The sequence below is a fragment of the Peromyscus maniculatus genome, chromosome 4 (assembly GCF_049852395.1).
Source record: "Peromyscus maniculatus bairdii isolate BWxNUB_F1_BW_parent chromosome 4, HU_Pman_BW_mat_3.1, whole genome shotgun sequence".
In the NCBI taxonomy this organism is placed as follows: domain Eukaryota; kingdom Metazoa; phylum Chordata; class Mammalia; order Rodentia; family Cricetidae; genus Peromyscus; species Peromyscus maniculatus.
In genome coordinates, this window is record NC_134855.1 from 146,749,782 (window position 1) to 146,772,874 (window position 23,093).

Below are 23,093 nucleotides of genomic sequence, written 5' to 3' on the forward strand. Positions count from 1 at the left end.
AGAACATTCATTTAGAAAAATAACCACCCCAAACCCAGCTCACCATGTAGATCCAGTGTCCCTCCTCCTCCTTCCAGGCTTAGTCTCATTGATGACTCTCTTCATTGACCTTATTACAAAGTCCACACAATCAGTTACACAGGGCTTCAGTTTGTCACCGTGTGCAGAAAACAGAATTGTCTGCTTCTCTTTTGCTTATTTGAGGAAAACCTAAGACATCTGAAGTTGTGTTCAGTGGGTAAGGGCTTCAAAAACAGACCTTCTCACCCACTATTTATAAGATCCACTGAAAACAAAAATGGAATTCTCTCCTTTATTCAGCTCAGCCACTCTGCATTTAGGAACACATCCTATTGATAAGCCCACACATATGTCACGATCAGCACTGAGACAGCAATGGATGAGAAACAGCCTACACACTCACCAGTTAAATCAACATAGCATATCTAGATAGTGGAATAATATGCACTTGTGAAGAACAACAAGGGAGTACTTTTTATACTACCGTAAGCTAACCTTCAAGAGATAACCTGATATATTTTTAAAATACAAATACAGAATAAAACTCTGTGTGTCTCTGTGTGTGCATGTGTGTATACACTTAAAATCACTATAGAAAATACATGAGAAATAAGTCAGTGTTTGCTCCTGGGTTGAAGATGAAATAGTGAGACTCAGAGAAGCTTGCCCCATGAACCCTCTTAACTTTTGAACAATATGAATATTCTTTGCATTCAAAACAAAAAAGTTAAGTTTAACTAAATGCTAAAATAACATATTTCCCAGAAACTGTAAGTTGTTACATATAACAAGTAAGAAATAATAGACTAGAGGGGTCAAGGCCAAGGCCATTCCAGATATGTGACAGAGATGGGAAACTAGATGGGGCTCCTTTACACCCCAAATGACAACTATGATAGCCTCTGTAGTACTTTACATGGGCACTTTACATGCATCCATCAGGATGCAATCCCCAAACATAACCTGTGTTTGCCTCCAAGTTAAAGCCATAGCTCTAAGGGGACTTGGGAGTACCCAATGTGGAGGAAGAGGCAATGTGTGAAGCCTGGCTGCCTTCTGAGCTATATTTCCACATGACCTGTTCTGCAGTCTCTATTGAGTGTCACCAGGGCTCAGAGCTTACCACAGCTGTGGTATTTGCTGTTTTAGTTGATCTCCCCTTGTAGGTGCAGAGTAAGTTATCTATTTACTACCTGACCAACAAGCTCTTTCTGTATTTGACTTGTCTTAGGGTTAAAGGTCATCGTCTCACCCTTTAGTAACTGCCTGTACAGTGTAAGCACCCTCAATTCATTCTGCAGTCTATGTGGGGACCAGTTCTTTGAGCACATTCAAATTCGTGCACATCTTTCAGAATGTGGCGATTAGAAATGAAAGAAGCACTCAAGATGCAGCCCAACCAGAACAGGATTCAGTGAAAACTGTGTTCACCATTTTGCAACTGCTATGACTACTCCTGACATCTATGTCAAAGTCCTGTTTCATTTTTCCCCTCCCAGAGGAGAAATCTGGGGTGAAGTGATCCAGCAAGCTAAGGAAGCCCCACTGGACTGAGCAGACTGGGATTATCTTATCACAAGGCCACTAGGGCTTTCAGGCAGATATTTCTAACACTTCTGGACTTTCTGCCCTTTTCCCTCTTCGAATTCTACCATGTTCACAATGCCTGGCATATAATGATAGCTTCTAGTTATTAAATACATGGATAAATGGGATCTAGGAATGGGGTTAAGAATTCTAATAACTATAGTGCTATCTGTATTGGCTCATGCTATAGCTCCTATGAGTTAAAATCCTATTTCAGAGTGTAGTGCAAGCAGATGAGAATTATATGCTGTCTATACCTTGATCATCTTACTGACACTACTAACCAGGAAATTACTTAGGTACGAAAACTATTGACCTTCTTGAGTCTGGCTCATTTCACTCAACTATCTCAAGGTTCCTCTATGTTGTAGTACTATATTACAATACCCTTCCTTTTAAAGACTAAATAATATTCCACCCTCTATTTACATCACATTCTCTTTTATTCCTTTGTCTGTCAGTGGACATTAGGTTGTGTCCACCTCTTGGCTCTTGTGAATAATGCAAATGTAAGAGTTCATCAGGGAGCAAACCTAGGCTTCTCCTTAGTCCTCCCTCCCCAGTGCTGTGATGCTGGTGGGTCAGCAGCTGCAGGTGTTGTCAGTTAGCCTTATCTTTTAGTTCTTGTCATTAAACTAGCTCCCTCTTGAGCTTGCTTCCTAGTCCTTCCTAATGCCATCTGGGTTCTCTTCTTTTTAGGTGAACTCAACAAGTCAAATTTTAAATTTATTCTACAGTCCTCGGGGTGGCCTTGATCTGGAGGTGGTGGGAAAGGGGGGTGGGCTGGGGGGAAGGGGAGTGGGGCAGGAAGGGGGAGAACAAGGGAATCTGTGGCTGTTATGTAGAACTAAATAGTATTGTAAAATAAAAGAAAAAAAAATAAAAAAATGGAAGGAAGCTATTAGGCCTTTTCTTGTCTTCTCTATTGAAAAAGCACTGCCCCAGGCCTGAGCACAGAGAAGAGTTGTAGGAGCCCAGGGTTCAGCCCCCTGGAAATGAAGGCCCAAGACAAGCATTCACTTCTGGGGTAGAACTTTGAATACTGTTAGTATCTTATCAGGAAGTTACTGCTATCTCTTGATAGCCAATATTAAATGCCACTCAGTGGATTGATCAGCCTTATGACTTAAGAGCCAGGTAAGTGTACAAAATCCACTTCTGATTTTATGCTAAACTATTGGGACCAACTGTACTTCATCAGTAAGGTTACACATTTTCCCAGAACTCTTTAGGATCATGGTCATGTTCAGTGAACTGTCATGAGAGGTAGTAGAACAAGGCACAGAGAGTCAAACAAGGCATTTCAGGGCTGCTGTGTGCACTTGACTGTGTCTTTGAGGAACCTTAGAGCACTGGCGTGGCTTGAGGAGAGGAGAAGAAAGAAGCCTCAGCACCTAAGCCTTCTTTAGGCTACAAAGCAATAAAACCAGTCAAAACCCATGAAAGTAAGTTTGGCTATATAGATACTGTGCTGGACTAGTTTTCTATGGATTTGTCATAGGCTAGAGTCATCAGTGAGAAGGGAGCCTCAATTGAGAACTTGACTCTGTAAGAGTGGGTTATAGGTAAGCCTGTAGGGCACTTTCTTAATTCGTGATTGATGGGAGGGCCCAGCCCATTGTGGGTGCTATCCCTGGGCTGGTGGTCCTGGGTTCTATAAGAAAGCAGGCTGAGCAAGCCATGAGGAACAAAGCAGTAAGCAGCATCCCTCCATAGTCTTTACATCAGCTCCTGCTTCAGGTTCCTGCCCAGTCTGACTTTCTGTTCTGTTTGAGTTTCCTCCTTCAGTGATGGACTATGATGTGGAAGTGTGAGCCAAACAAACCCTTTCCTCCCCAAGTAGCATTTGGTCATGGTGTTTCATCACAGCAATAGTAACCCTAAGGTATCTTCTAATGATTTTTTAAAAAGAAAAGTAGAAGAAAGAAAAAGTAAAAGATGACAAGAAGAAGAAAAAGAAGAATGATCACTAACCCACCAAACCCACTGGAATAATTCAGTTTGTAAAATCTTTGAGCCACTTGGAAGGAAATGTGAAAATAAAGGGACTATGTTTGCTGTTTAGTAGAAATCCAGGGTAAATGTAGCTTAAACGGAAAATGGACTTAGAATGAGGATCTGCTGTGATGGGTATTTCCTGTTCCTCTTCTTGCTCGGTATCATCTCAGTGTTAAAAGAGGGTAAGAGCAGTAATAATCCCCTGGAGGCATCAAGGATGGAGCAGGAGACACAGAGTATCATGTCTTTTGAATGGTGGAATTGTCATTAACTTGGTTTTTTTTTATGGTGTGGAAAATTCCAAGAAAGATAATCAATTTATGTAGGGTTGTCTTGGGCAGTGGGAAGGTGGGTGGTGATATCTGGTTGTCTTGGCCAAAGTTAGTAATTTCCAAGAAAGGAAAGATAAACATTTAAAACAAAACTGTTTTTAGAAGTTGATATAAAGACTTTGCTTATCATGCCAATTTTTATATGTCAGTTTTTCTTTTTATTATGAAAATATGAAATATATGCTCATAACTATTTCTGTGTGTCATACTAGATAATTTGGAACTTTTGTTTTGACATAATGAAATTCCAGTGTTACATACAAAGAGATTAGAAGTAATTCTTTAATGCCATATAATGTCCAATTTTGGTAGATGGGCTAAAAAAAAGTATTACCTTTGCTCCCTGTATGAGCATTTAGCTCCTCTCTCCAAACAGGAGGTGGAATCTGTCTCTGCTCCCCTTTAATTGGAACTGGCCTTATAACTTGTTTTTGACCAGTGGAGTGTGCCAAAGGTGACACTGGCAGTTCCAGCTCCAGTCTGTAAGATGACTGGCAGCTTCCTCTCTTGGATGTCATCCGTAACACAAGAAAGCTGACTACTCTAGACTACTATCCTATGAGAAAGCCCAAGCTGCCACTGAAGAAGAATGAGTCCTGTCCTAACCATCTCAGTCAGGGAATGGCTCACGTGAGAGAGGACGCCATGTCCTGGTCTCTAGCTTCCCTTTCATGCACAAAAAAATCTCCCAGCTAAGCCTACTCAGAATCATGAGAAAGACATTGTTTTTCTTTAAACCATTAGATTTTGAGGTTTTTTTAAATTGTTTTTAATGTGATAATAAGCTAAAATGCCAACACATGTTCATGTTCCTCTGATTGTTTAAAAAATAGCTTGGGGGGGGGATGCTGCTGGAGTGGTAGCTCAGCAGATAAGTAAGTGCATTGGCTGATCTTCCAGAGGACCCAGGTTCAATTCCCAGCACCTACATAGCAGCTTACAGCTGTCTGTAACTCCAGTTCCAGAGGATCTGACACCCTCATAAAGACACATATGCAGGCAAAACACAAATCAATGCACATAAATAAAAATAAATAAATCATTTTTTAAAAATAGCTTTTTGTTCTTAGTTTATTAGAATCAGGGTCCAGATAAGATGCAGCTCATTTGAAAATGAAATTTTTATTTTGAACTTACTCTAAAAGCCTGAATTCTGTGCCCTTGTTAGTGTTCTCTTGGTTTCCATTAAAAAACAAAAATAACATTTGGATTGGGACTGGAGAGATGACTCAGAAGTTTAGAGTACTGGCTGCTCTTGCAGAGGACCCAGATTTGAGTCCCAGCATCCACACAGTGGCTCACAACCATACTTAAATCTTGTCTTTGGGGATCAGATGCCCTTTTCTAACCTCCGTGGACACCAAGCATGCACATAGTGCACATACATACAAGCAGGCAAAACATTCCTATGAAAAGTAAATAAATCTAAAAAAAAACAACAAAAAAATTGAATTTTATTTTATTGCGAGTATGGGTGTGCATGTATGCACGCTTGCATGAGTGTGTGTGTGTGTGAGCATTCATGTATCATGGCTTACATGTGGAAGTCAGAGGACAATTTGCAGAAATCAGTATCTTTCCATCATCTGAGTCCTACGAATTGGACTCAGGTTGTCAAGCTTGGTCACAAATGCTTTTACTCGCTGAACCATCTCATTGGCTATATAAGAATATTTTAAAGCACTATGATTTTCTTTTTTAAAAAATATTTTTATTCTTTTTAACTTTTCTTATAATCTACTTTGGTCATATTATTTCCCTCCCTCAGTTCCTCCCAGAACTTTTCCAACTCCCTATGCTCCCAGCTTCATGTTCTTTCTCACTCTCTTAAAAAAAAAAAAACTAAAAAAAAATATTCAAAGGACAAAAAAATAGTAAAACATAACAAAAAGAGCATACAAAACCATGGATTCCATTTTATTTTGGCCAGCTACTCTTGCCTATAGTATGGCTGATATATCCAGTGTCACTCTGTTAGAGAGTGCTGAATTTTCCTTCTTCCAGCAGGTATCAATTGCAAATAGCTTCCTGGTTAAGGATGAGACTTTGTGTCCACTTCCCCTTCTCTGTGCTAGGATTTTGTCTGGCTTGAACTTGTACAGATCTTGTAAGTAGCACCCTCCCCTACCTCTGTTCTTGCAGACAGGGTCTCTATGTGTACTCCTGGCTATCTTGGAACTCTGTGTGTAGAGACCAAGCTGGCTTCAAACTCATAGAAATCCACCTGCCTCTGTCTCTTAAGTGCTGAGGTTAAAGGTGTGTACCACCACACCCAGCCAATACTATCCTTTTGATGGTCTAATTGTTTGGCTAAGAAGGAAGGATCATCTTCTCTAAGGTAAGGAGAAGTATATGGTCTATAGAAGTTTCTACAGACGAAAGTGCAGGAAGCAGGACTCAAGAGCAAGCCCTCTGGTAGCTTACAGCTCCCACAGACACCTGCAGCTGCTGTCTTCTCTATGTAAGGCAGGTAAAGGAGGCTCATGATAGCCGAGAAGACAGTGAAGGATCTTGACTTAAGGAATAGGATTGTTTCCTTACACAAACAATTGGATTTCTTTTTCTTTTACTTTCTCTTATGTTTCATAAGTCTCTTGAGGTGGAACTGTGAATTTTGTCCAGTATTTATGGCTGTAGTTTACAGTGGTAGCTATTACTACCAATGGCTACCAACTGGGATCCTTTGATTCTGCCCCACAGTCATGCTCTGAAGTACTTATTCACCCTGTAATAGGGCCTGAAGAGATGGCTTAGTGGTTAAGAGTGCTTGCTGCTCTTTAAGAGGACCCAACATTGGTTCTCAGTATTCATATCAGATGGTTTACAACCTCCTCTAAGTTCAGCTCCAGGTATCCAGTGCCCTCTTCTGTTCTCTTTGGGCACCCCTACACATAGTGCATACACATAGAGACATACAGATACATAAATAAGTTAAACAAAAGAATAAAAACCCACTGCATAAAATAAATCTTTTAGCCTTTCTGTTGCTGTGACAAACATCTGAAATAAACAGCTTAAAAGAAAGGAAGCATTGGCTCCTTTGACTCATGCGTTCAGAGGGGTTAGTCCACTTCAAGAAGATACGGTGGAACACAGAAACTCATGTCCTGTGGCCAAGCGTCCGAAGAGACTGTCTGGTTTCTCTGTTTGCCTGTGGGATGGCACATTTGCGGTGGTATTACCTGGCTAGTTAATCCTCTCTGGAAATGCCATCAGACACTCAGGAATTTGCTTGTTTATTAATCTCGTAGGTACTTCAGTCCCTTGAAAGTATCTAGCAAGATTGACCATTATAGTAACTTAATGATTCCCTAATCTGTCTTAACATGCTCATAACATACCTCTTTAATCATTCAGTTTTGTTTTTTGTGGTTTTTTTTTGTTTGTTTGTTTTTGGCTTTTTTTTTTGTTTGTTTGTTTTTTTGGTTTTGTTTTGTTTTGGAGACAGGATTTCTCTGTGTAGCTCTGACTGTCCTGAAAATCGCTCTGGAGACCAGGCTGGCCTCAAACTCACAGAGATCCGCCTGCCTCTGCCTCCTGAGTGCTGGGATTAAAGGCATGTGCCACCACCACCCAGCCTAATCATTCAGTTTTAAAGTTCAGTTTCTGGTTAAAAAAAGCCCCTTTTACTGTTTTTTCTAAAAAAATGTAAAGCTGTTTTTTACCTTTTCCCTTGAAAGGACAATTCGGATTCAGTTTGCCAAATTCCATGAAAAATTCTTAGGGCATTTCTTTCCAACAATCTTAAAAACAAAGTATCAAACAAAGAGGAAAAATTGAAAGACCTAGAGAGAGCATCCACATACTTCTCACCTAGATTATACCATCAACATCTCCCTTTGTCTGGTGGCATCTTGACTGTGATTATAGTCTCACTGAAATCCAACATCTCTCTGGAAAATCCTGCTATCACTAGAGTTCTGAGTCTTTACTTTCAGGTATAAGCTTTGGCTCCTCCTAGGTTTTCTTTTTTCTTTATTAAAGCTTTGTGCTTATTGTTAAAGACTTTAGAGCTTTTACTGCTGATGTAAATGGGCTTTCCCTCCTTCATTTCTCTAACCAGTCATTTCTGTCATATGGGAAAGCTTATAATTTATGTGTATTGCTAATATAGCCAATCATTTTACTCAAATTTCTTATTGGGTAAAACGTTTGTCATGCAAGGATGAAGACCAGAGTTCAAGTCCCCAGAGTCCACACGAAAGCTGTGTTGCTGTAGCAGCTGCCTGTAATCACATCATACAGGAGGTGGAGACAGTGTTCCTAGAGCAAACTGGCTAGCCAGACTAGCCAAAACAGCAATCTCCAGGTTCAGCAAGGGATCCTGCCTCAGTATATCAAGATAGAGGGTGACCAAAGAAGACACCTGATGTCAACCTTGGGCGTGTACACACACACACACACACACACACACACACACACACACACACACACACACCTTGTTATCCCCACAAGATAGAGTTTCTCACTGTCTTTCAGCTAGGCTGTCTAACCAGCAATCTCCAGTGATTTTCTTGTCTCTGTCCTCTCCAGTGCATGGTTTAAAGATGTCCTCATGCTTGGTCAGTAGGTGCTCATAATACTGAGCAATCTCCCCAGTACCACTTTACCTTTCTTGTTTTTCTAGTTAGTGTATGTTTAGTACTTTCATCCCAGAAGACTTCATACCATTCTCCCTGCCCGTCAGCCCCTGGCAACTAATCTACTTTCTGTGTCTGTGCATTTACTCTTCTAGATGTCATATATAGATGAGATAATGCATCGTGGGGCATTTTGTGGATGCTTTCTTTCACTTAGCATAATCTTTTCAATTTTATCATGTTTCAGTATTTATTAAACCTCTCCCCTGCCAGATGTTATGGCAAATACATAGGAGGATGAGGCAGAATCATGAGCTTGATGCCATCCCAAGGTACATGACAAAGTCATACTTCAAAGGAGTAAAACAAAACAAAAACCAGAAAAATGCTATCCAGCTTTATGGTAGAAGAATATTCTACTAGATAGATGTTTTACATACTTACCCATTCATCAGTTTCTATTGTGAATGATACCATGGTGAGCTGATAGTAAAGCTGTATATGCTTTTGTGTGAGCACATGTTCATTCTCTTTTGCATATGGCCAGGAGTGGAGTGGCTGGGTAAATTTGGCAACTATGTATGTAGCTTTTTGAAGAACCACCAAAATCTTTTGTTCAAAGTAGCTACACCATTTTACATCCTACCACTAACAGAAAGCTCCAATTTCTTCACATTCTCACCAGTATTTGTTCTCTGCCATGTGATTGTAGTTGTCCTGGTGGGGTGCAGAGGGATTTCATTGTAGTTTTGATTTATGTTTCTTTAGCTACCAATGATGATGAGCACTTTTATTTTATTATTATTATTATTATTATTTGTTTTTGTTTTTTGAGACAGGGTCTCACTATGTAGCTTTGGCTGTCCTGAAACTCACTATGTAGACCAGGCTGGCCTTGAATTCATAGAGATCTGCCTGCCTCTGCTTCCCAAGTGCTGCGATTAAAGATGTGTGCCATCATGTCTGGCAATGTTGAGCACTTTTAAATGTACTTATTACTCATTTGTATGTCCTTGGGCAAAAGTGTGACCAAATCTTTTGCTCATTTTTAATTAGATTGTCTTTTTCTTAAGTTGTAAAATATCTTCATATATATTCCAGGTATGCCTTATCAGATATATGATTTTCAAAGCCCCCTTTTATGCTGAGTCTTAAACTAAGCTCCTCATGAATGTCAAGAAAGCATTCTAAGATCTCCAGCGCCATCTTGTAATTTACTGACAGTGACCTTTGAAGTCCATTTTTACTTTTGGTGACTCTCAGTTGATCTGCTTTGATCTTCTTTCACTTGTGCTGGGATTCTGTCTGAGGCCTTTCATGACTCATCCAAAAATATGAAGTGCTCACTAGAGAAGGATAATTGTGTGTCATTCTTATGTTTGGAATTATGTAAAGCACTTATGATGTTTGAATCTTAGATGGTTTTTTTAATAAAAAAAAAATCCAGAGCCAGACATCAGGGTGAAAGCTGAAAGATCAGAGAAGTCGAACAGCCAGCCACTAGTTCTTACCTTTATGAAATCCTCAGCCTAAAGAGAGAAAGAGTTCCTGTCTTCTCACGCCTTAGATACCTTTCTCTACCCAGACATCACTTCCTGGAATTAAAGGCCTGTGTGCTTCCCAGTGCTGGGATTAAAGGTTTGTGCCACCACTGCCTGGCTTTGTTTCCGGTGTGGCCTTGAACTCACAGATTCAGAGGATCTCTGCCTCCCGAGTGATAGGACTAAGGGTGTATGCCACCACTGCCTGACCTCTATGTATAATCTAGTGGCTGGCTCTGTCCTCTGATCCTCAGGCAAGTTTATTAAGGTACACAATATATCACCACACACTTACTTCGAAGCATTTGCTAATTATATTTAAAGGAACTTAGAAATTAAATACTTTAGGCTAATAAACCTATTTATGGGTACTTACCCTCAGGAAATAACTTTGGAAGAAAAAATATCCTATATGGGCAGCTGTTCCTGTACTGTAACCCCTAAGAGTGAGCAATTGAAGTTCATATGACACTGAGCAGGATTCATTAGAGTTAAGTCCACTGCAGTACATTATTAGACTGTTAGTAGACATTTTAATTATGAAAGCCATACAATGAGAATATGTACAATAGTGTGAGGAAAAGAAAATATATATGTTTGTTATGATTGAAAATATGTATATTTAGACACAGAAGAGTATTGAATTATTACTAGGTAGTTTTATTTTCTTAAACTTCACATACTATAATTATCTTTGTAATTAAATTCAGTAAATTTGTTCCTGACATTGGTTGTGGAAATAGTAACAAGCGGTTAGCTCTGGATGTGTGTTTATCTTATCATAGCCTTTTTAATAGCTGTTACTTTTATCATCATGATCATCAGGCTAGATTTAGAAGCCAAAAAATATAGTTTATTCTTTTTGTTTACTAAGAATTTGAATCAAGATGTTTAAATTTTCTTTACCTTTTTATCAAATCTAAACACTGATACTAATTTTATTTTAATGTTAGAATCATTATATTCAGTCATTATAGCTTGAATATTTGCTAAAAAGAAAGTTAATGATGGTGATGGTGATATTTTTTTAAAGGCCAGAGTTTTAGAAAGAAAATGTAATACAGGTGTAAGCTAGGGGTCAGTAGGAAGAGAAGGCACTTGGGAACAAGAGAGCGCACACCAGAGACAGGAGTGTGGCTCCTCAAGAGGCGGCGGCCTTGATGGCAAATCTTAACAAACAGGGCAGGGTCGCAGGACAAAACACCTTCTCAGGGTGTCCCATGAAATAGCCACTACAGTTACTTTACATATAAGTAAATCCCTCAGCTTAATTTCAAGCAGATCAAAGATTCAATAGTAGTTTTGTTTGTTTGTTTGTTTTTTGTTTTAAGAACAAAAAAAAAAAAAAAAACCCCAGCCTGATCTACAAAGTGAGTTCCAGGACAGCCAAGGCTACACAGAGAAACCCTGTCTTGGAAAACCAAACCAAACAACCAAACAAAGAACACAAGAAATAAAAATGAAAAAATACAAAAGAAATAAAAATGAAAAATACAAAACAAGGAAATACATGCTTGTGAGTAGTTCCATGAATCCAAAACGAGGCCTCACTTTGAGTTGCTCCACCCAAACTGAGTATGTGGGGGTCCTAACCTTCTGGTCCTTGGCTTCACCTAAGTGACCGTGTCCTAAGAACATGGAGGGACCACAACTTTGGTTGGGAATACGGGTGGTAGGCTAAAAGGAAAGGCCAGGCCTGACTAAAATGGACTTTGTCTCTGGGCCTGGCTTGAAGGAGACAGAGGCATTTTCATGTTCTTATATGTGGGAGGACTGTGAAAAGAAAACACTTGTTGGCTCAAATGTTTAAACAGGAATTACACTAGGTCTTTTGTTCTCAGTCCAAAACGGTCAGATTTTTAGGTCCAAAGAGGGTGGCTTTCCTTTCCTCCCTCTTTCTTTTTTATAAGCGGAGTTACTGAATGCAAAGATAAGGGGGATAAAAGAAACAAAAAGAAACTGTATAATTTAAGCTTATCAAATGGTACAGAACATCCCAGCTCATTCTTAGCACAGCTACCAAGGAGCTCCTGCTTTAGAACTCATAGCTAAGAAGCACATGAGCTTCTTGTGAAAAGGCCTACAAGATAGAAAACCAGCAGTGGGTATTTGACTGGTGACCTAGAAACACAGATTTGGAGATTGCAAGATCGTCATCATAGTTTTTCTCTTTCTCCTCAGGCTTAACAAGGAAAAGTGGCTTTCTGCAAATGACTGATAAAGCCACCCTTAGAAGCACTTCTCAGGCCCTCATGGAGTAGCTGAAATTTGTCCTGCAAGGCCCTCTCGCCTGCTGATCACCCAGAGTGATTGTCACCATGGCCAGCAAGAGGAAGTCCACCACCCCATGCATGATCCCGGTTAAGACTGTGGTGCTGCAGGGGGCCAGCACAGAGGCTCAGCCTGTGGCAACTTTGCCTGAAGGTCCCCAGCAGGATCTGCCCTCAGAAGCACCTGATGCCAGCAGTGAGGCAACCCCAAACCCCAGCAGCACTGAGGGCTCTGCCCTGGCAAACGGGCACCGGAGCACTTTGGATGGCTATGTGTATTCCTGTAAAGACTGTGATTTCAGGTCCCAGGACATGACTCAGTTTGTAGGGCATATGAACTCAGAGCACACAGACTTTAATAAAGACCCAAATTTTGTATGTACAGGGTGCAGTTTCCTGGCAAAAACCCCCGAGGGGCTTTCCCTGCACAATGCCAAGTGTCACTCAGGGGAAGCCAGCTTTTTGTGGAATGTGACCAAGCCAGACAATCATGTAGTGGTAGAACAGAGTGTCCCTGAGAGTACTAGCACATCTGACCTAGCAGGTGAATCTGCCGCTGACGGGACTGATGGACAGGCTGAAATCATTATTACCAAGACACCAATCATGAAGATAATGAAAGGCAAAGGCGAAGCCAAGAAAATCCATATGCTTAAAGAAAATGCTCCCAATCAGCCTGTGGGTGAGGCTTTGCCAAAGCCATTGGCTGGGGAGGCAGAGATTAAAGAGGGGGACCACACTTTCGCCAATGGGGCAGCTCCAGTCAGTCAGGCATCTGCTAGCACCTCAAAGCCCCCTCATGCTGCCAATGGGCCCCTGATAGGAACAGTGCCAGTACTACCAGCTGGTATAGCACAGTTCCTCTCCCTCCAGCAGCAGCCCCCAGTGCATGCCCAGCACCATACCCACCAGCCCCTGCCCACATCCAAGGCCCTTCCAAAAGTCATGATCCCCCTGAGCAGCATCCCAACATACAATGCAGCTATGGACTCCAACAGCTTTCTGAAGAACTCCTTCCACAAATTCCCCTACCCAACCAAAGCTGAACTCTGCTATTTGACTGTGGTGACCAAGTATCCAGAAGAACAGCTTAAGATCTGGTTCACAGCCCAGAGGCTGAAGCAGGGAATCAGCTGGTCTCCTGAGGAGATTGAAGATGCCCGGAAGAAGATGTTCAATACAGTCATCCAATCTGTGCCTCAGCCCACCATCACAGTTCTAAACACGCCCCTTGTTGCCAGCACTGGCAATGTACAGCATCTCATCCAGGCCGCTCTCCCAGGCCATGTTGTGGGACAGCCAGAGGGCACAGCAGGGGGCCTCCTGGTCACTCAGCCATTGATGGCCAACGGGTTACAAGCGTCAAGCTCATCTCTCCCCCTGACAACTGCATCTGTTCCCAAGCCAACTGTGGCACCCATCAACACTGTGTGTTCAAATACAACATCAGCTGTGAAGGTAGTCAATGCAGCCCAGTCACTCCTCACAGCATGCCCCAGCATAACTTCCCAAGCCTTCCTTGATGCAAGCATCTACAAAAACAAGAAGTCTCATGAACAGCTGTCAGCCCTGAAAGGAAGCTTCTGTCGGAACCAGTTCCCTGGGCAGAGTGAAGTAGAGCACCTGACCAAAGTGACAGGCCTCAGTACCAGAGAGGTGCGGAAGTGGTTCAGTGACCGGCGGTACCACTGCCGGAACCTGAAGGGCTCCAGGGCCATGATGCCTGGAGAGCATGGCTCTGTTCTCATTGACTCTGTGCCAGAGGTGCCCTTTCCTCTGTCCTCCAAAGTTCCAGAGGTGACCTGTATCCCAACAGCAACCTCACTAGCAAGCCACCCTGCCACAAAACGACAATCTTGGCACCAGACCCCAGACTTCACACCAACCAAATACAAAGAGAGAGCCCCAGAGCAGCTTCGAGTTCTGGAGAGCAGCTTTGCACAAAACCCGCTTCCCCCTGAGGAGGAGCTGGATCGCCTGAGAAGTGAAACCAAAATGACCCGAAGGGAAATCGATGGCTGGTTCTCAGAGAGACGGAAAAAGGTGAATGCTGAGGAGCCCAAGAAGGCTGATGGGCAGGTACCTCAGGAGGAGGAGGGTGCTGAGGAGGAGGGTGGAGATGAAGAGTTGGCCAGTGAGCTGAGGGTTCCTGGAGAAAATGGCTCTCCTGAAATGTTTCTTAGCCATACCTTGGCAGAGCGGAAGGTCAGCCCCATAAAAATCAACCTCAAGAACCTGCGGGTCACTGAAGCCAGCGGCAAGAGTGAGCTTCCAGGGCCAGGTGTCTGCGAGCCTGAGGAGGAGGGTTTGCACAAGCTGGTAGAGCAGCCACCGGGCAAAGTGAGCTACAAGAAGACAGCACAGCAGCGTCACTTGCTACGGCAGCTCTTCGTCCAGACACAGTGGCCGAGCAACCAGGACTATGACTCCATCATGGCCCAAACAGGGCTGCCCCGGCCAGAGGTGGTACGCTGGTTCGGAGACAGCAGGTACGCCCTGAAGAATGGCCAGCTCAAGTGGTATGAAGACTATAAGAGGGGCAACTTCCCACCAGGTCTGCTCGTCATTGCCCCTGGCAACCGAGAGCTGCTGCAAGATTACTACATGACACACAAGATGCTGTGTGAGGAAGATTTGCAGACCCTCTGTGACAAGACCCAAATGAGTGCCCAGCAGGTCAAGCAGTGGTTTGCTGAGAAAATGGGTGAAGAGACCCGGGCGGTGGCAGACACAAGCAGTGAGGACAAGGGCCCTGGGACTGGAGAGTCTGTGGCAGTGCACAGAGTGCTGGGTGATGCCTATTCAGAGATGTCTGAGAACAGTGAATCATGGGAGCCAAGTGCTCCTGAGGCCAGCTCAGAGCTCTTTGACACTTCGAGTCCCCAGTCTGGACGTCAGCTCGGTAAGGGGCTCATGGGATCCATGCATGGCCTTCCTCTGAATCTGAGGGAGGGTGCTGTCACAGTGGGTATGGGTGGCAGGTTTTATTGTCTCTAAGGCTACCTGGCAACCAGACTAATTGCTGAGGAGTAAATTTCAGGGAACTAGCAATAGAAGTCACAGAAGTAAAAGGCTGAGAATTGGACTTTTGTTTTGGTTCCTGTGTTTATTTGTGGTGGTGGTTTTGGTTTAAATCCATGCAGGGAAGATAAATAGTAAACTTAGAGGGACTCATGCTTTCCTAGCCATTTCTTAGTATTGATTAAGATGTTGTCTGAGTCACAAAAATCTCAGGCACTATGTGGAAGACAGGGTTAGGAGTTCAGAGGAAATTTAACTCAAATTGACAAGCAGAAGAGATTCTTTAATGGTCTCATTTATATGTGTGTGCCTGGTGCCCACAAAGGTCAGAAGAGGGCGTCAGATCCCCTGGAACTGGGGTTACAGGCAGTTCTGACTTGCCATGTAGGTTCTGGGACTCAACCCTGGGTCTTTTGGAATAGCAGCAAGTGCTCTTAACCGATGATCCATCTCTCCAGCCTCACAGGGTGCTTTTATCTCCCTAATGAAAATCTTATCTTAGGTTTGTATTGTTTTTCCTGATGTGGAAGAAATGTTTTTCATAATGGAAAAATCACCTCTGTTTTAAGAAATATGAAATCTAAAGTTTGAATTTTGCCCTTGGGTTTCTCTGGGTGGTGGCATTTTAGTATTCAGAAGTAACATTAGATTTTTAAGACACAGTTGTGAAGCCATCGACACGTCACATCCTCAGGTTTGTTTTTCTGTGTTTTGGGTTCCTGAGTTCCAGACTCTTCCTTCACTGTCCCTTTGCATTTGTCTCCTGATGGAATGCCCCAGCCCCGAGCAGCTAGACCAAGGGAGCCTGGAGAGAAGAGTGTTGCAGAAGCTCAAGGACTGGTCCTCCAAAATGGTAGCCTGGCCAGCTGGGTCAGGAAGGGGCAGAGGAGACCAGAAAGTGTCTGTGGGATTGGACAGCTGTGCAGGTCCTCCCTGGAGACTGCTGCTTCTGTGGGAGGCCCTAACCCATCCCAGTGCTGCCCCTGAGATCCTGTGCATTTCCTGGACAGTGGTGCACTGTGTGCATGCAATGCCTGGACATTTTGTTTGCTTTGACCTAGTTCCCCTGCCCTATTTATTTCCTACTTAAGCCACAAAATTCTTACCCTTTTGCTGAATATTCTCCTTTATTTCGATATCTTTTTTAAAAGACTCTGCTGTTGCTTCACTTATTTAAGGAAAAGGAGATTTCTAAGTAATGGTTGTTGGGGGGAGGGTCGCCACCAGTGAGCACTTGCAGAAAGTGCTCTCACTGCCTCCTCTTCTTTCTTCTTCTCCCACTCTCCCTCCTGCTTCTTTGTGTGTGTTTGTGTATGTGTGTGTATACATCTAAGTGTGGAAGCCAGAGGTCCACATTGGATGTTTCTCCTTTATTGCTCTCTACCTTTTAATTTTTTGAGAAAAAGTTCTTCACTAAACCTGAAGCTCATTGACTAGGCTGGCTGGCCAGTGAGTTTCAGGGATCTACCTTTCTTTGCATACACCTACCCTCATCCTCCAGAGTGTGCCTCTATACTTTTTTTTAAAGCAACTTTTATTGAATTTGTTCTTTGATAATTTTATACATGTATAAAGTGTATTGGTTACTGTAACCCCAACCCTTTCTACTTCTCAGTCACTTTCACAAATTCATGCCCCTCTGTTTTGGTGATCCACTGACTTTAACCAGGATCGTCTGTGTGACCATGGGCTTGGAACTGTCCATTCGAGTCTAGTGGCTCTTCAGTGGGCACACAACTGAAGGCAATAGCTACCTCTCCTCTAGATTCCATCAGTAGCCAGTACTTCAATGTCCCTGTGAGCCCCTCCGAAATCCATGATTGTTGATAGAACCAGTCTCCACCCCCCACTTAAAAAATAATTTTAATTGTATGTGTCTGGGTGTTTTGCCTGCATGTATGTCTGTGTACCACATGCATGCCTGGTGCTCTTGGATGACAGAAGAGGACATTGGATCCTCTGGAACTAGAGTTACAGATAGTTGTGTAGGTACTGGGAACTGAACCCAGGTCCTCTGCAAAAGCATCATGTGTTTTTAACCACTGAGCCATCTCTCTAGCCTCCTAGGAATTGAGGGTAGCTGCTGTAAAGTTATTACTGCATTGACTATGCCAAGCCCAGAAGACAGCATTTCACAGCCCTTTTCCCTGTGGCCTGCTCTTCCATTCTCTCTATCCTCTCTTCTGCGATGATCCCTGAGCCTTAGAGTGGGTAGTATAAACATCCTGTTTAGGGCTGAGCACTCAGCCATCACTTATTCTTAGCACCTTGAGCAGCCGTTTTATCAGGCAGCTCAGCGCCATGATAGTTTAGCTAAACAATACTAGTAAGTTTTTCCTATGACCCGAGACTTCCTTAGCCATGAGTGTTTACCAGACACAAGTTAGTTCCCTTTTCTGGAGTGGGCCAGAAGTCCAATCAGAACGTGTTATTTATCCATCTAATAGTTGTCCACTGTTAGACACATCTTGCCTTACAGATTGGTATTGTAGTTTGTAGGGTTCCTAGCTACTAAAGACTGTTGGTGCCTTTTCCTCCTCAACAGCATACACACACACACACACACACACACACACACACACACACACACACACGTATGTATGTATGTATGTATGTATGTATGTATAATCTATGAAGTGATGGTGACTAGCACTATGGAAGCTAGCCAGTGTGGAGGAAGCTTCCAGCTCAGTTCCAATTTGACCTCTATCCTTGCAACCAAGGTATATGGGGTCTTCAGTAGTAGGGTCTTATAAATTAGTTCTGATGGGCAACCAAGAGAAATGGCAATGACTTGTATTATTTGGGGGCACCCTAGCTCCATGACCAACAACTCATAAGTTGGTATCTCACATTTGGCACTGGGGGTTTTGTTTAATAGACTTTCAGGAGTAGCATTATCCAAACATGCATATTTCCCTTATAACTGTCTCAGAGCGGAGGTTATAGGAGTATGACACAATGCCTGTCTTTCTATATGGTTTCTGGGGATCTGAGCTAAAGTCCTCATGCTGGTGTGGTAGGTCCTTTACCAACTGAGCCATTTCCTCAGTCCTCACAGTGCTTCTTGGGGTGACTTGTGACATCATGGAGTGACAATAGTGTCAGACAGCGTTTTAAATGTTTGAGTTGACCCTTTTCCAGTGCAGAACAGATTGTCTCTCCCCTTTACCTGGAAGGTTTTGAATATATTAGTCTAAGTGTCCATACACTGTTCCCACTTCTGTGCTTGTGTGATGACCAGTAGGCTGGGATGTCATATCCAAGAGATGATGTTGATCAGAGAGTGATGTTATAAAGATGGTAGAGCAGGACACGGAGCCCATCCCTTCACCAAAACAACAAACAAACAACAACCACAACATACCCTAGCAAAGGACCTTTAAAACTTGCTTTGGAACTCTTTAGTTTTGCTGAACATTCATAATATCCAGGGCTGAGTGTGGAGAGGCTTGTCTAGTTTGGTAAATTTCTGTTTCCTGTGCAGGAGTCTTCTTTCCACACCCCTACAGTAGGCAGTCATGGGAACTGTGGCCCAGGTTTCTGATACTTGTTTTTACCAGTAAACAGTAATGACTTTTGTCCTCCAAAACATAGAGCTTGTTTTGAGTTTTTGCCATTATAGAGGCCAGTCATTATTTAAAAAGAGTCTTTCCCCCTTGTAGTAAGCCAGATATTTGAAGTATCTTAGGTTCCCACAGAGACAACAGCAGAAACTCCAATGACCCTACAGCAGGAGGAGTACCCACTTGACTGGAAGTCTGGAAAAATCTCAGATGGCTCTAGCCCTCAGTGAGCAAAAATCACCAATTCTGGAGGCTGAGAGAATTAAATTTTGAGTTACCACACACTATACATAGAAGGTCCAGTTTGCAATAGAAAATTACAAAACATAAAAAGAAATAGGAAAGTATGTCCTTTAACAAGAAAAGAATTTGACATTTACTGCCCTTGAGGAAGTCTAGGCAGTGGAATTACTGGTTAAAGATGTGTGCTCAACTACTCTCTGTCCAGTGAAATACAGGAAACCATGGGGAAAAGCAGAGAGAAAATGGATGAACACAATGACATTGGTAGCTAAAGAGGAACAAAGGATAAAAACAAATCACACTCCAAAGCAAAACAGTATAATCACTGAAATGAAGTCTACTAAAGAGACTGAGCAACAAATTTGAACAAGAAGGAAGGGATCAGAGGATTTGAAGAGATGATGAAATTACCCAGAAGCACAGAAAACAAAAAGGACAGTAGAGACTAAAGAGGCCTGTGTGACATAGATAAACATGAACCTGTGTGTTATGGGACTTCTAGAGGAGAGAAAGAGGCAGAAAGAATATCTAAAGAAGTAATGGCAGAAAACTTTAAAAATAAGATGAAAGACAAGAGCATACGCATCCAAGGAATTTAGTGAACTCAAAACAGGGTAAATTTAGTAAAAAGTAACTCATCACATAAGGGATCCTCAATAAGGTTAAAGGTTGAGGAGGGATACATCTGAAGTCCTGAAAGAGGAAATCAGTTTAATCATTTCCAGATGAACAAAGGCTACAATTCATTACTGACAAGATTGTCCTTGAAGATGCTACCAAGAGTCCTTCAGGCTGAAATGAATGACATGGAATAGTAATTTGAAGCCACAAGAAAAAATAACCATAATAAAAAATAGTTTTATAGGTAAATGTAATGCCAGTACTATTATACTTGTAGTTGGTTTGCATTTTTCTATTTTCCCTGTATGATTTAAAATGCAAACTTCAGGTGAAGTATAAATCTGTGTTAATAACAGGAAGATGAAGCCCGAGTCACTAATAATAATGCAGTAAAGACCAAGGGAGGCGATACTCAGGGTTAGGGTCTAAATAACATGGAAACTGAGTGGTGTCAGGTTGCTTCAAGTCTAAAGTGTTAATTATGATCCCCAAGTTAAGCAAGAAAATAACAAAAATATAAAAAGGGGAGTCAAACTGAGCACCCTGAGAAAAGCAAGTCACTATCCAAAAAGCAGTAAGGGAGGGTTGAAAAAGAAAACTAAGAAAGATCCAAACAAGTAGCCGAATGTCAGGAGTAATCTTTCTTTATCAATATAATCATATACAATATCAATGGATTAAGTTGTTCTAAAGACACAGATTGGTAGATTGGATCAAACCAAGCAGGAGTCATCTATATACTATCAATAAGAGATTCACTTAAAATACAGGGACACAAAAGAAATGGAGGGTAAAGGATGGAGAAGAATTACCAGTGATTGGGGTCCTTGCCAAGGCGTTTCCAGTCTCTTGGTCTTTTAACCAAAGAACTGAAAATCAAGGATCACACAGATGTGCAGAAGCAGCAAGATAACTTCATTTGAAACAAAATGATAGTGCAGGGTATCCAGGGAGACACTGTCATGATTGACAGCCGGCCACCCGAGTGAAAGCAGTCAAGAGCCCCGATTACTGTCCCAGGCTTCCTTTATGGGGTTCAAGAGGAGAAGCTGGTTACTAACAGGTACACTTGGGTGGTTCTCTGTTTTGATTGGTATATTAGGCTATATAATCATTACTCTGCATGTCCCTTCCCATAATACATTTGTTTTAGTCATATGCCCACCCAATTATGCAGAGACATGAGATGGTAAGTAGGGGACTCTCCATAAGATATTACTAGAGGACAGTGTTTTATCTTAATTCACATGTACTCAAAACCAATTTAAGCCAGACTGGCCCTTCTACTCTCATACCCAGATAAGTTGAGAATAGGCTTGGATAGAAACTGTCAACATTTGATTGTTACTAGGGGCAGGGATACCATGGTTCAAATGGGAGTACATGTAGCCTGATATAGGTGGGATATTGAGATTTCTGAGGTCGTAAGGTGCTGTTTAGAGAAGGGTACATGTGTAGAACACATGCAGATGAAGGAACTAGGCTGCCAAGTGCATTGCTACAAGAGGGGTATGTATTTGTGTACATAATCAAAACCAAATGGGGTCCCAAACTAAACTGTCTCCTATACTTTCCTGCCTCAATATGTCATACAGCAAGTAAGTACATGGAAAGCCAATGTGGCTATATTATGGTGAGGCCAAATACTTTGAATGAAACATTTATGACAGACAAGGATATTATATTTTGGTAAAGGTCTAGTACAAGATCTAGCAGTTATTAATATACACACTTGTGTCCAAAAGTATATAAAGTAGAAATGGGCAGAATTAAAGGGGAAATGAGCAAAACTCTTTGGAGACTTTAATACTATGTTTTCAGTAGTGGACAGAAAGCCCACAAAGAAGCCAGATGAGATAGCATATGCCTAGAGGAGGCCTAAGGCAGGAGGATCCCTTGTTTAAGACCAGACCTGACAATATAGTGAGAAATTCTTCAACACTAAACAAAAGAAGCAGAAATCAAACAGAAGATCAACAGGGAAATGGAAGACTTTTAAAAAAAATCTAAACTTAACAAGGTGTGGTAGCTCATGCCTGTAATCCTAGCACTCGGGAGATGGAGGCAGGAAGACTACTACAGATTGGATGCTTGGCTTGGCTACGTAGTTAGTTCCAGGCCAGCTTAGGAAAAAGGAAAATATTACAAATAATTAGAATTATTAGATACAAATGGATCTGCCAAGCAAAAGTGATAAAACACTTAGAAAAAAAATACAGGTAAAAACCTTCTAGACTTTGGATTAGGCAGAGGTTTCTTTTTCTTCTCTCTCTCTCTCTCTCTCTCTCTCTCTCTCTCTCTCTCTCTCTCTCTCTCTCTCTCTCTCTCTCCTCTCTCTCTCCCTCCCTCTCTCCCTCCCTCCCTCTCTCCCTCCCTCTCCCTCTCTTCCCCTCTTCCCTCCTCCCCCTCTCCCCCTCTCCTCCCCCTCTCTCAACAGGGTTTCTCTGTGTAACAGCTCTGGCTGTCCTGGAACTTGCTTTGTAGACTAGACTGGCCTTGAACTCACAGAGATCTGCTTGCCTCTGGGCCTGTCTCAGCTTCCTGGGTGCTGGGGTTAAAGGTGTATGCCACCACTGCCCAGCAGCCAGAGGTTTCTTGATTATGATATGAAAATCATTGGCAACAAAAAATAAATAAATTGGGCTACATCAATATTTAAAGACCTTGAGCTAGGTGGTACACACCTCTAAATCAGCATTTAGGAAACAGAAATGGTTATGAGTTCCAGGCCAGCCTGGGATACATAGCAAGACCCTATCTCAAAACAGCAAAACAAAGTTTTAAGAAGATTTTCAAATCTTTTTAAAGGTATGGTGGCACATTCCTGTAATCTCACCATTACAGAAACTGAAGAGGAGAACTGAAAATTTGAAGCCAGTCTGGTCTACATAATGAGTCCCTGTCTCAAAAAGAAATAAAATAAAAAGCTTTTGTGCATTAAATGGTAGCCTCTAGAACAACATTTTTCAACCTGTGGGTCGTGAACCCTTTGGGAGTCACATACCAGATATCCTGCATATCATATACTTACATTACGATTTATAACAGTAACAAAATTATAAATATGAAGTAGCAACAAAAGAATTTTATGGTTGGGGATCACCACAACATGAGCTGTATTAAAGGGTCACAGCATTCGGAAGGTTGGAAACCACTGAGCTGGAGAGTGAAAAGGCAACTGACAGATGAGTGAAGACACCTAAAGATCATGCATCTAATAAAGAATTAATATTCAGAATACATAGAAGTACAATTCAACAAGCCATTAAAATGGGTAGATTTATTTAAATAGATATTTCTCTTAAGGAGAGAG

General features: G+C 42.1%; 1 protein-coding gene across 23 annotated transcripts in view; it reads left to right on the top strand.

Moving 5' to 3' along the window:
• Window positions 1–23,093, top strand: part of Zhx3 (zinc fingers and homeoboxes 3) — a 128,010-nt gene that overhangs the window by 97,485 nt on the left and 7,432 nt on the right. For all 23 annotated transcript variants that reach the window (XM_076571232.1, XM_042276712.2, XM_042276709.2 and 20 more), the window contains one exon: window positions 12,241–15,231. In XM_076571232.1, the coding sequence (XP_076427347.1) occupies window positions 12,378–15,231 (2,854 nt within the window). In that variant the 5' untranslated portion in view covers window positions 12,241–12,377. The remainder of the gene's footprint in view (window positions 1–12,240; window positions 15,232–23,093) is intronic.